General features: G+C 39.1%; 1 protein-coding gene across 2 annotated transcripts in view; it reads right to left on the reverse strand.

Annotated features, from left to right (window-relative positions):
- Nucleotides 1–12,838, reverse strand: part of FBN1 (fibrillin 1) — a 234,186-nt gene that overhangs the window by 102,893 nt on the left and 118,455 nt on the right. For both annotated transcript variants that reach the window (XR_013993368.1, XM_081048809.1), the window contains exons 9-12: nucleotides 9,088–9,246; nucleotides 4,333–4,512; nucleotides 3,573–3,713; nucleotides 1,725–1,844 (exon numbers count right to left, since the gene is read on the reverse strand). Coding sequence is in view for 1 of the 2 variants with exons in the window: in XM_081048809.1 (XP_080904935.1) it covers nucleotides 1,725–1,844; nucleotides 3,573–3,713; nucleotides 4,333–4,512; nucleotides 9,088–9,246 (600 nt within the window). In the remaining variant the exon portion in view is untranslated. The remainder of the gene's footprint in view (nucleotides 1–1,724; nucleotides 1,845–3,572; nucleotides 3,714–4,332; nucleotides 4,513–9,087; nucleotides 9,247–12,838) is intronic.

A 12,838-nucleotide genomic window follows, 5' to 3' on the forward strand; every position in this document is an offset into this window, starting at 1 on the left:
TTCTTTTTTCTTTCTTTCTTTGTTTTTTTTTTTTTTTTTTTTTTTAGGATTCTACAATCTTTTGAGGCTTGAGGATAAAATAAACAGGACAAAGAGTTCAGCATTTTCTCTCTTCACTGATTTCAGAACACCATCAGGCTACTCACCGCTTTCCAAGATGAATGAAAAGCTTGCCATTCAAAGTTCTCAACTGTGTTTCTGTCTGTCTTTTCTGTCCTCTTCTATTTAGCCCATCACGTACTTCTCAGCTAAGTACACAGCCTTTCTGTGGCAAACTTTCATCTATCCCAAAATGTTAGCATGTTACCAACTTTTCTTATGTTTGTGATAAGCTTGGTGCTAGCTCTTACAGAAGACAGTGCTAGAGGCTTTGAGGTATTCCTCAGTCTCTAAAAAATTGTCTCAGATTAACGACAACAACATGCATGCATACTGGCAGGCCCTTTCTAGCTGAGTGCTCTCAGTAATGTCTTCTATTTGCTTAGTTGATAGTACAGTCTTCTAAAACATTGGTTTCAGTTTATTCTCTATGATAGCAAAATGCCTAATACACATTGCTCGTGCTAATTATTATTAAACAGTAGTTTTTTTAAAAACAATAGTTTTCATGTTAAGAAGATTCTAAAATCAGTTAAATACTTCAACTACCCATATTGATAATTCAGTCAGTAGGCCATTAATAGAAATATTAGCAGGTTGAAATGCTATACTCCAGTTTTCTCTGCTCAAAGCTGCCATTTATAGGTAGTACACTAAAATACACCAATGGCAAGAAATCTACAAATCGAAACCAAATTTAAAGATTTTGAAACCAGTCACTGACAAAGAAAATCTTCAACCCATACAAAGAGCTTTTGCTAAAAGGGGAAAATAAAATTAACTTTATTAATAGCTGACACATTTTTTTAAGTGATGCAAACCTCCCCATCATTCCTTGTATTTAATTGTAATAGTTTTCTTGCTTTTATCTGGCTTTACAAAATCAATGATACAGCTCATCCTGTGCCAACTTTATAGAGATATAGATGTTTGAGTTCCCTGAGGGTAAGAAGCCTACCTTACTTTTGTTCCAGGAGCTTAGTGCGTCACAGTCATTTAATACAAGGCATATGGGGTGGCTTGATAAATTAATTAATAAACGAGTCTGGAGAAAATTTTTTATAAGGAAACATTTATAGCAATGCTTCTCAAACTTGAATGTGTATATGGATTCCTAGGGGATCTTGTTAAATGCTGATTCTGCTTCAGCAGATCAGAGGTAGAAGCTGAGATGCTGCATTTCCAACCAGCAAACATGTGATGTAGCTGCTGACCACACTACTAAGCAGCAAACACTTAACTTCCTTATCCTTTAGACCTTTCCATTAAGAAATTAATTGCAATCAATTTCACCTGAAATGACCCTCAGTTTCTGTGTGAGCAAAGGACAACCCCATTTCCTAACTTGCAGATTAAATATGAACAGGCAATAGTGATGAAATTTTAAAAAGTCGTGAAAATAGGACATTCCTGCAGGCACAGAAGCATCTTTTAAAGTAATTTGAATATTTGCCAAATTTTATGACATTGTCCTTTGAAGTGACAATATCTGGAATTAAGTGAAAAAAAATCAGTATGACTATATTAGCCTCTCCTGGCAAAGGTTACTGAAACTCCACTGAACTCCTTCAAAGCAAAACCCTTACTGAGCATCTAATGCCCCATATTCCAAACTAGGACCATACCTCGGCATTCTGTCCGGGTAAGTGTGCTCTGATAGCCAGTTCGGCACTGACAAGTGTACGAGCCCTGGTTATTGACACACTCTCCACCAGCACAAGGGTTTTTCTCGCATTCATCAACATCTGCAAAACACAGTATATTTTAGTAAGAAATTCGATAGCACTAATTCATCACTCCTAAGACCATTTTATTGGTTTCCTGTACATGTTAAAACACTTTCCTTTTAAGAAATAAATAGCATAATGAAAGGACCTTTTTCTTTCCACTGCAATATACCATGTCACCAGCCACTTGAAGACTGGTTGAGCAGTCAAAGCGTATTATTTTCCTGTGTCATTTTTCAGAGAAAAATGCCGGACACGTAGCAACTCAACACTCCAACCTAATAAATATTTTATCTTTCTTGAGTCTGGCCCAGGGGAATCAAACAGACTAACATCTTAGAAGTGGCTTCTCGATAGGATTCTGAGTATCTCTTGAAGCTCGATTTTTCAATAAAAAGAAGTCTTAACCATATCTAAGTATCCCCTGTTGAATTCCACTGAGAACATTAGAACAAAAACACGAAGCAGTTGTCATGTAAGGGCAATTCTCACCCATCAGAGAGTCCTCCACCGCCCCTATCATGTCCCGACTGGCTCCTATTATTTTACAGTCATTTAGAACTATCAGTATACTTAGAGGCAAAGTGATTTATATTCCTCTATGTGTAAAGATGAGGAAGCTAAGGCACATGGAAGCTAACCCACTTGTCCAAGTGCATATGATTTCATGGCAGATGCAGGTCTGACTTCATACTCCCCAACCTTGAGAGAACTCCCTAGATGTTCTCTCTTCTGCCCCGCTCTGCATGATCTCTAAGGATTAAATGACTCTCTTCAATATGCTGTTAGAAGGGGCTTTCATATCACCAGGAAATTACATAGCACGGGAAACCAAGAACTACTTATTTCTGCCTGGTTCATAATTACAGAATTGAAATTTGAAACAGAACTAAGAGAGAAACTTATTTTTTAAAAAAGATGAGATGGCAACTGGGTGTTCTTAACCAATAAAACAGATTGATTATCCTTATGGTACAGTTTGTCCCTTCACTCGCGTAAATGCCTTGTCAACCATTGAAAGTTTCTCTCTTCAGTTTTAATGACTAGAGAAGAGTTGGAAAGTTATTCAGTAAAATTAGTGAAATGTGCAAAATTTGATAATTTGGATACTTTTAATGCTTTATTTTAATGGCTTTGGGTACAATGACGTAAGTTGGAGTTATCAGCAATACTTTGAATGTATTTTACAATGAAAGTTCAAAGTCACTGTGTTAGACAGAATAATGGCTCCCCAAAATATGTTCATGCCCTAATCCCCAGAACCCGTGAATATGCTACATAGCAAAGGGGAATTAAGGTTGCAGATAAAATCAGTGTTGCTAATCAGCAGACCTTGAGATGTTAGAGTCTCCTGGATCACACAGATCGGCCCAAGGTAATCACAAAGGTCCTTGAAAGTGGAAGGAGGAATTGGAAGAGAGAACCAGAGAGTCAGAGAGAGATTTGAAGATGCTACACTGCTGGCTTTGAAGATTGAGGAAGGAGCCTTGAGCCAAGGAATACAGGCAACCTCGAGAAGCTGGAAAAGGCAAACAAATGGATTTTCCCAATAGCCTCGAAAAGGAGCACAGCCCTGTGACACCTTGATTTTAGCCCAGTGAGGCCTGTGTTGGACTTCTAACCTATAGAACTATAAGATAATAAATTTGTGTTGCTTTATGCCACTAAATTGGAGAGTACAAGCAGACTAGAACACCTATATAGTCACGGAACAGAGTTGCAATAGGCAAGTGAACTGTTACATACCAATGCACTCCCCACGGAGGTCCAGCTGGAATCCTTTGTTGCACTCACAACGGTAGCTCCCAGGAGTTGGAATACAGCGTCCATTTTGACAGAGATAACGAAACAACTGGCAGTAATCAGTGACATTGACTGGCAGCACCCCTAAAGGAAAAACATTAAACTCCATTAAATTTATTTATAACTAGGGCATCTTTCATCAGCATTTAATCTGGTAATAAGATGTTGGATCATAAAGGAAGGAGGACACTCTTTGGACAAAGGTCATCTGGTGTCATTAGAGCATACTTCTGTTCCTGCCCATAGAGATGGCACGTGCACTGTGGCACACGTGGCCAGGTACTACAGCCCAGCTGTCACGTGTTCCTCTGCCTGATACTCCCCACCCCTTTCTCTGCCTCCCTCTCAAGCCTCCAGTTTGCGAAAATAACAAGGGCAGTGGTATTGCAAAACTGCTTTGTATGCTATATAACCCAAAGGATAATTTTACAGCTCCTCTCTGAATTCATCCTGTGAATCATATTTAAGTCTCTCCCATAACTCTCCCAAGGATGACTGAAAACAAAAGGGTATTAATATCTGGAGAATATAAAACCTCTCGTTTTTCTCTACACAATAGGCAAATTGAGAAATTTATATACAGCACTGTGCAAACTAAAATTTAATTTAAGAACTGGTAAACTAATGACTAAAGCAATATAAACAACAAAACGTTAACATGACCAATGCAGGAAAAATTGCTAAATGACTTCTGAATTCTTACTTGGTGGTTCCCGAGATGGATACGGATATTCCACTGGTGGTCGAGGGACCGGAATTGGAGGTCCAGGAGGAAAGCCAGGAGGAACAGGGTGAACTGGAGGAATGGGGCCAAGGGGTGGGGGAGGATATCCTGGTCTCTCAGGGATTACCATAGGGACAGAGCACAGCTTGTTGAAATCCTCTGGAAAAACACAACACAACAGCTAAACTGTAGCATATGTCATAGGTCCATGGAAGTCCTCCTTACTTTTTAAAGAAATCTTGGAATAAAATTGATCCTCAAACCACATAGGTCAATTGGAGAAAAGGAACACAGCAACCTGACTTCGTTCCCATTCCTAATATGTATAGCAGCAGCTATACTGAACAGTAATTCAAAACCCCAAACTTCCCAGGGTGTGTACCACGTACTCTTCCCAAACCTAGGAAGTCTTTACCTACATCATAATTCACCTCAAGGAAGAATAGTGCCATTTTCCCCATCCAGTCCCAACTGCAGATCCCACAGGATTCTAAAGAGCACACTGAAAAGCCTGTTTTATATGCAATGGGAAGCCACTGGAAGTCTTCAGCAGGAGTGGGACGTGATCAGATGAATATTTTCAGATCATTCATGCTGACAGGCTGTTGCAGAAGACCAAGGGCAAGGTAAAGTGGCTGAACATGGGAAGCAGTGATGGAATTGGACGTAAGTGGACAAATCTGAGGCATATTTTAGAGATTAATGGGTAGTAGTTGGTGTAGGAGTAAATGTCAGAGCTGAGGGAACAGGAAATCAAGAATGACTTCTAGTTTTCTGGTTGAGCAATAAGGTAGCTGTTGGTACCCTTTACTGAGAGAAAACTGCAGTGGTGTGTAGAAGCTAAGTTCCACTTGAACAGTTGAGTTTTGACATATCAGACATCCAACTGAAGATGTCACGTAGCATTTTTATAAGAGAGTTTGAAGCCTAGAGAAGTTGGGGCTGTATATAAGTTTCGGAGTTATCAGTAGACAGGTGGTATTTAAAGCCATGGGAATGGATGAGATCATCTAAGAAAGGTGTGGAAAATGAAGAGAAGGGAGTATGGAGACAGAGCCCTGAGGAACACCTATCTGTAACAGACAACAAAGTGATGGCGAGGCGGCCCATGGGGCAAAGGGTGACAGACAGGCCTGCTGTTAATGCCACGTAATGATCCTCTGAACAGTACACCCTGGCTTAATCAACCATTTCCCTGTGATGGCACAAATAGGCTGATTCCTATTTTTCACAATTCAAGGTCTTTATTAGACTAGATCATCTTTAGATTTGTGACACATGTTTTCCTGGGCTTCTAAACAGGTGTTTTCAAATAGTAACCAGGTTTCCAGGGATGTATTTACTTCTCACTTTCATATTTCCTACAAATAGCCACATTTTGTCATAGTTCCTTTCTATAAGTAAACGAAACGTGTGATTTATAATTTGTTTTCTCTCTTGCCAGAATATTGATAATTTTATTATCTCTGTCACACAGGGACTCTCCTACAAATACTTTCTATATTAATTGAATCCATCAATAGAAATTAGGCCAATATTTCCTTGTGGACTAAAATCCAACTTATTCTAAGACACAGTAAAATGTCTTACTGAGCTACATTCATATTTCATCTACCTGGGACATTCTGTCAATTTACACATGGCTAAATATACCTAGCCCCCATGTACCTTGTTGTTATTTGCTGTTCCATTACTAAATGTTCTTAAATCATATTTGACATTTCCAATTCAGGTTAAGTTTATGTTTTCAGAGAATTCTATTGTTACATTTTAATCAGCATTTATCTAGAATTTCAACTCATAGAGATTCTGTAGTACTTGACTATATTTGGAAAGGATTTATATATTGTTCATGCTTCCCTGAATCAGGATGCTACAAACTCTCTTGTTGAACCACAACAATCCTTATACAATTATCACCTAAATGTGTCGCATCCATCATTTCCTGGCTACCTGCTTTTCACCAAATTTTTACCACTAAGACTGTGCAGTCTTTGAAGACAAGGATAGTATCTAACTAATGACTAACTCCTACTCTCAGTCTAGCCCTTAAATTGTGTTATAAATTGCAGCTAATAGGAATTCATTAACTACCGTGTTTCCCGCAAAATAAGACCTAGCCGGGCAATCAGTGCTAATGAGTCTTTTGGAGCAAAAATTAATATATGACCCAGTATTATATTATATCATATCATATCATATCAATCATATCAAAGACCCAGTCTTATATTATAGTAAATAAGACCAGGTCTTATATTAATTTTTGCTCCAAAAGATGCATTAGAGCTGATTGTCCATCTAGGTCTTATTTTCAGGGAAACACAGTATGTTGGATTTAACTGAATAGCAATTATATTAAGAAACTTACTTTGCTTCTAAGCACCAATCAGCCTCTTTTCATTTGTTTATTTAGTCTTTTAGGATTTGTATAAAATAAGTTGGATAGCTTGTCATAATTTCTACTATTTAGGTAGGTCTGTTAACTTTAAGCATGCCATTAATTTCATCTTAATCTCTCCAGGAAGTGTATCAGACTGGGTCCTGAACCCTTTCCTACTTTCTTCAGCTTAATAACTTTCCATCGAGTCCCTTTACACTCAGGATCAGCAACCTGGGCTACTTTTGTTCAGCTGATATCCATCTTTCTCATTTCCATTTAACCCAGCGATGATACTGATTTTATTTTTTAAAGAGGGAAAGCTGACCAATCTAAAATAATCCTTCCTATATTATCACTCTCCTCAAGAGCCCCAAGCTCTGTAGCACTGGTACTGGAACACCTGAGCAAGCAAACAGACCTACCTGTACATTAGTTTTCTCTACCAGTCTGCCTCACTCCGGGCCTACCTCAGGTTGTGCGTCTTTCTATGGTACACCTGGGAGAGCAGCTCCCTGCAGACCCACATGAGGGGATCAGGCCTTCTGCACCGTGTGCCAATGTAGGTCTTTAGGCTGCTAAACTTGCTCTCGTTCTCTCTCCTCTGTCCAAGGTCTCAACACACAAAGGAATCCACGTCAACGCTGCTGATTCCTAAGTTAACATGTGTATTTAAAAAGCGATTCTCCTGGTACTCAAGCCACATGTCTTAGTAGGAAGTCATATACATGTCCAAACAGTGATCTACTAAATGGTCCCCCTAGTGAATGAATGGGCAGGTTATATTTGTAGGCCAGAGACAGTAAGCAAATCAGATAAAATATATGACTTGGTACATGTTAAAATATATTGAAAGATTTTATGGCTTCTTTAACCCACACATGTAATTCTCAGCAATAAACAGAAATTTTATAGTAACATCTGTGAGCAATTCCATAACCCCTGATAATGGGAAATTCACATTCTGAGAATAGCATACTCTAAAGTATTTCATTAACTCTGCATTATCCATCCTCACCTTCATTTTCTCTCCTAAACTTCCCTGATTTAAACACACTTTTCAGGAATCAGATTCAGAAGCTTTTACTTAGAACTGGTGGGAAAGATATCAGTTAATAAGTTGTTCACTTTACCTGAATACCTCCTATAAGCAAGATTTTTCTAAGAACTGTGGAAGTGTTAAAAAAAACGTAAGGAATATGGGCCTATAACGATGAATGAGACGCTGTAATGAGATTTATCAACCAGGGGAAGAGCAATATATGAACACACACAGGCACAAAGCAGAGTCACTGGGATTAGTGCCAGAGCAATGGCACAAGTCTGGAGCACTGAGAAAAAAAAAGGCATCATTTCCAGCTGTGGTGATCTTGGGACATTTATGGATTTGGTCATGTTTGACCAGACCCTTAGCAGAAAGGAGGGTATACAACAGGCACGGTTGACAAGGGGGAGGAGTCTGAGGAAAAAATAACATTTGAGTTTAGAAATGCTTAGACTGGGTTCAAGAAAAGCTTAATCATATAATTTAACTAAAAAAAAAAGTTACTATAAAGAACAAGATTTAAAAAATGAACTGAAATCAACTTGGGGACTCTAAATGCTATGCTAAGTAGTAAAATTTTATTTTCAAGAAATGAAGCAACTGAGAACAGTATATATATATATATATATATATATACACACACACATATATATGGCATGATTTCATCCTGGGAAAATTTTTCTGGACATCTTTCTCTACATTTTCCCCAGACATATTTTTTTTTTTAAACTGAACTTCAGATGAGTTATGCTTCGGGAAATGTATGTGGCAGCTGCAGATTTCATGGAGACTGGTTAGGAGGCTACTGCAATAGTCCAGACGAGAGAAAATGAACATTACATAGAAATGAATATGACAGATAAAAGAGATATTGTAGGAAAAAAATCAACAGAACTTGGCAACAAGGAAGAGGAAAGTGTCAGATGTTAGGGAAGGAGGAAATGCGTATCCAGAATAACTCACCCGAAAGCCTCTGAGAGAGTTGAGTTTTATTCTACTGATCCTTTTGAGGACTACATGAAGGCCAAAAGAAATAGATGACCAGAAGAGGGGACAAGTACTTCCTGGAAAGGTGGCTACGTAGTGGTAATAAGCAAGCTAAATAAGAAGCAGTACCTGAAAACAGTGTTATTTGTATGGACCTCTGCTTTTTCCCTATTCATTATCTGGAGGAATTTCCTTGAATGTCATCTCTTTTATTTTCTGGAACCTTACTCACCTAGGTTTCCATTAAATCTGCATCATGCACATTGCCCGTGGGCCCATGAGGGCTGAGTCAGGATACCCTGCAGATAACTGGAAGAGCTCTTACCAGTTGCTCTAATGGGACACATCTCAGGGGCGATAGTGACCCCCGGAGACCAGCATCGGCCAATGTCACAGCAGCACTGCATTTTGGTTATAGACTGTGGTAGCTGGTTAGAACAGCGCCCATTTGCCAGAGCCGTGTAACAGTATCCCGGGCGAACATCTGAGAAAACAAAGAAACACACACACACACATCACTGAGATCAAACTGGTCACAACACTCTCCTGCCCCATCACCTCCACACTTCACACTTGGGCAGGAGGAACTGACACTCCTATCCCCTGGAAGGGAAGCTGCTGTGTGCCACTTGGGAACAATGCTCAGTCAGAAATCCCTTCGTCTCACACCTTTTGCCCCTGCAAGCTGGTGCACTTGGCCGAAGTCCCACATTCCAATCCCAAGGTGGGAACGAATGATTACAACCATATGTGCCATAGGAAAAGAGAGGCTAAGAAAATCACTTGCGGTGACAGTCCATTCGTTATAAAGACATGTCTCTATACTGAAGGGAGACTGTGCCGTCCTTGGTTTCCAACTACTGAATTTGAGACCCTTTCGGCAAATATTGATATAAATGTATTTTAAAACATTAAGTCTGCACTATAGTCTACATTTCTAAATGATCTTTCTTATTTTTCAGTCTGAAACTGTGAGTCAGACTTGTGAGTTTTTTTTTTTTTTTTTAAGGAATGAGCCACTTTACAGTCAGATCCAATGCCTGTTAATCAAGATTTCCTTTTGTCCTGGGGCCCTAACAGATTTTAGAATTACTTAAAGTTCAAAAGGTACATGATTCCAAATTCTTAGTACTATAGGATAAAATGGTTCTTGAAGAAATTATTTTTTTTCCTTTGGCAGAAAGATATCTTCTCAAAGCAACATGAGACGACATGTTTCTTTCTATATATCACTTTTATTGGGTTACATCATGTCTGACTGTCATGACAACATTGACACACTGAATTACAACTCCGGGCTACCAAGAAAGAGCTTGTGACATAGGAGAGACCCAACTGCTTCATGGGCCTTAGAGGTCATACCTTGAAATAGAGGGGGGCCGGTAGCCAAGTACAGACTTGATCTGCCTAACATATGTTAAAGGTGTGCCTCTCTTCAAGTAAAGTATATCTCTGCACAGTTCATATAAAAGAAAGTTTTGAAATGTAAATACATTTTAAATATGCCTGTCATTTAAAGGAATATAAGTGGTAAATCCTTTTGTAAAGTGAGGATTTTTTAATCGTCAAAAATCCCTCCCCATGTTTCCCGTTAAGTCTAACCATTAAACATTAAGTTTGCCCAGAGAGGCTCATACCTATAACTGTTTTCATCTATATCATTCTTAAGAACACAAACCCTTCTAATATTCACTATTGCAATACATTAATAAAGTGAAATTTTAAAAAAGGCTAACTTAGAAACAGTTAAATTGTTAACAACAAATGAAGAAGGCTACAACAAACCTAGACAAACCATAAAATCATGGGTCAGCTTGAAAGGACAGAAGATTATTTCTGAAAAGTACTTAAAACCACTAGCAAGAATAAATGTGCTTTCAAGAAATATTTTGTGGTCCCAGTTCCGGCACCTCTGGTCAGGCTAATAGTCTCAGCAAAGAGGCAGAACAAGTCTGAGTCCAGCCTGGTCCAGGGTAAATGGCTGGAGAGGGAATGCAGACAAGGTATTCTCTGTGAAGCCAAGGATGGCGCCTCCTCATGAAGAAGGGGGAGAAACAGAATTTCCTACACTCTAATTTGCATTGCGTTAAAGCCACTAATACTTTGTCTATTCGGGGATTAGCAAATATTTGGGGCATGGAAACCAAAAGCAGTTAAGAATGGGAAGAGATGTTCAAAACTGGCTTATATCCCAGCTTCAAATGAATTTGGTGGTCAAAACCCAGTGTAAACACTTGACCAAAATTCATATATATAATTTTCAGTACAGGCTATCTTTCAGAGCAAAGCTGGGACCTACAACTGCCAATAGCAAACGCTTACTGAGCTATTGTCTATTATTTTGCAAATTAACTATGACACTATTTTCCTGCCCAGATGGCTGACCTATACGTTAGATCCATGGGTCAGAGACTTGATTAAAATGGTGAATGTTGGGACTGAAAAAATTACCAGCCATGTTTGGATTGCCGCAATCCCTAATTTACAGATAGCACCTGCACATGCAATCATCATTTGCTCATCTTTTTTTTGAAGGAGAGCCTTTGTTTAAAATGCTCACATTTACACAACTTAACAATTTAAAGACCGCCTATAGGCTAACAATAGGTAAAGGAAGAGAAAAACTGTGAAAACCTGGAACTATTTGGAGGAACGGACCCCAGGGCACAGCAGCCTGAAGTTTTCTATGTCCACAGGTAGCAGTACCACAGGAATTGGGAAGAAAACCATTCTGGTGCTGGGTCACTTTGCACAGAGGGTAAGGGGTGGCTTTAGGATAATCTGAACACCTATGGAGCCGAGGGAGAAGAATGTTAGGATTTGGAGGAGATAAAGGGAGGTAGGAGAAACCACAGACACCTTCAGCTTTTTAAAGCTGCCTGGGCCAAGACATCAGGCAGAAAAAGAATAGGAAGGAAGCTTTCCTCCTTTCTCCCCTTCTGAAAAACTTGGCCCTTCCTGTCAGGACCCAGAAGTCACATTATGTCCGAACAAATATATTATTGATTACATAGGTGTTTGTAGGTCATCCTGGCCTATCACCAGGCTTCTCCTTTCCAATCACTAACACTGTGTGTCCATCCAGGAGCTGGGAGCTGTGAGGCCCAAACTAGGCACAGGACCTCTTTAGAACTCCCTGGAAAGGATGAGACAGAACACACTCCTATGGAAAGATAACCCCACACAAAGTATTATAAAGTGCCAAGGGAAGATCACAGAACAAAAAATAAAATAATACTGCCAGAGCTTACAGAACAAAGAGAACATTGAGGCTGGGGAGGTCTGAGAGTCTCGGAATGTGGTGACGGAAGGTAATAGTTGGAATTTCATGCTTAAAAGAGATACATAAGGAAGATATTACATACAGCTATCTACATATGGGGTTTTCTATTGGTTACATTTACTAATTCCAAACAACCAACTTACCAATAATTCTTGGATTTGTTTATAAGTTCAAGACTATATACATTCTCCTGCTGCTAGGAATAATTTTTTTTGGGGGGAGGGGGAGTGTCCCTGTGGTTTACCAAAGCAGGAAGTATCAATATTAGTGAAGGCAGAAATGTGATTTGGATAATTTTATATAGTAAGTTGCTAACTATGGGTGCAATAAAGTTCCAAAGAAGGAAAACCAGCACTTGCCTAAGGGCATGACAAGAAAGAGTTATCCTGTGTTCATTTGGGAGGAAGAAATGGAAGCAATGGACTCAGGCCCAAGCTGGCATCCCAGCTCCACCACTTATTAGCCACTTAAACAATTGGACCAGATTATGTACCTGGACTCTCTAATCCTCAGCTGCTTCTCATCTATGGCACTGGCCCTGTTGTAAGCATTAAGTCAGGTAATTGCCGTACAATATCTCTCACCGAGAAGATGACCCATGAATGTTAGTTCCCTCCCTACCCACTTTCTTTGTAAAAGGTTAGTGTGAACATATTTGGTAAAAAGAAAAGAATTTTAAAAACTTAAATCATCTGATATGTAAATGTTTTTAATCATTTTAATGTAGTTTGGGTCTCTCTTTGAAGATTAAAAAAAATCTACCTATTACACAGACAGGAAAGAACTTCTGATC

The sequence above is a fragment of the Rhinolophus hipposideros genome (assembly GCF_964194185.1).
Source record: "Rhinolophus hipposideros genome assembly, chromosome: 5".
NCBI classification, from domain to species: domain Eukaryota; kingdom Metazoa; phylum Chordata; class Mammalia; order Chiroptera; family Rhinolophidae; genus Rhinolophus; species Rhinolophus hipposideros.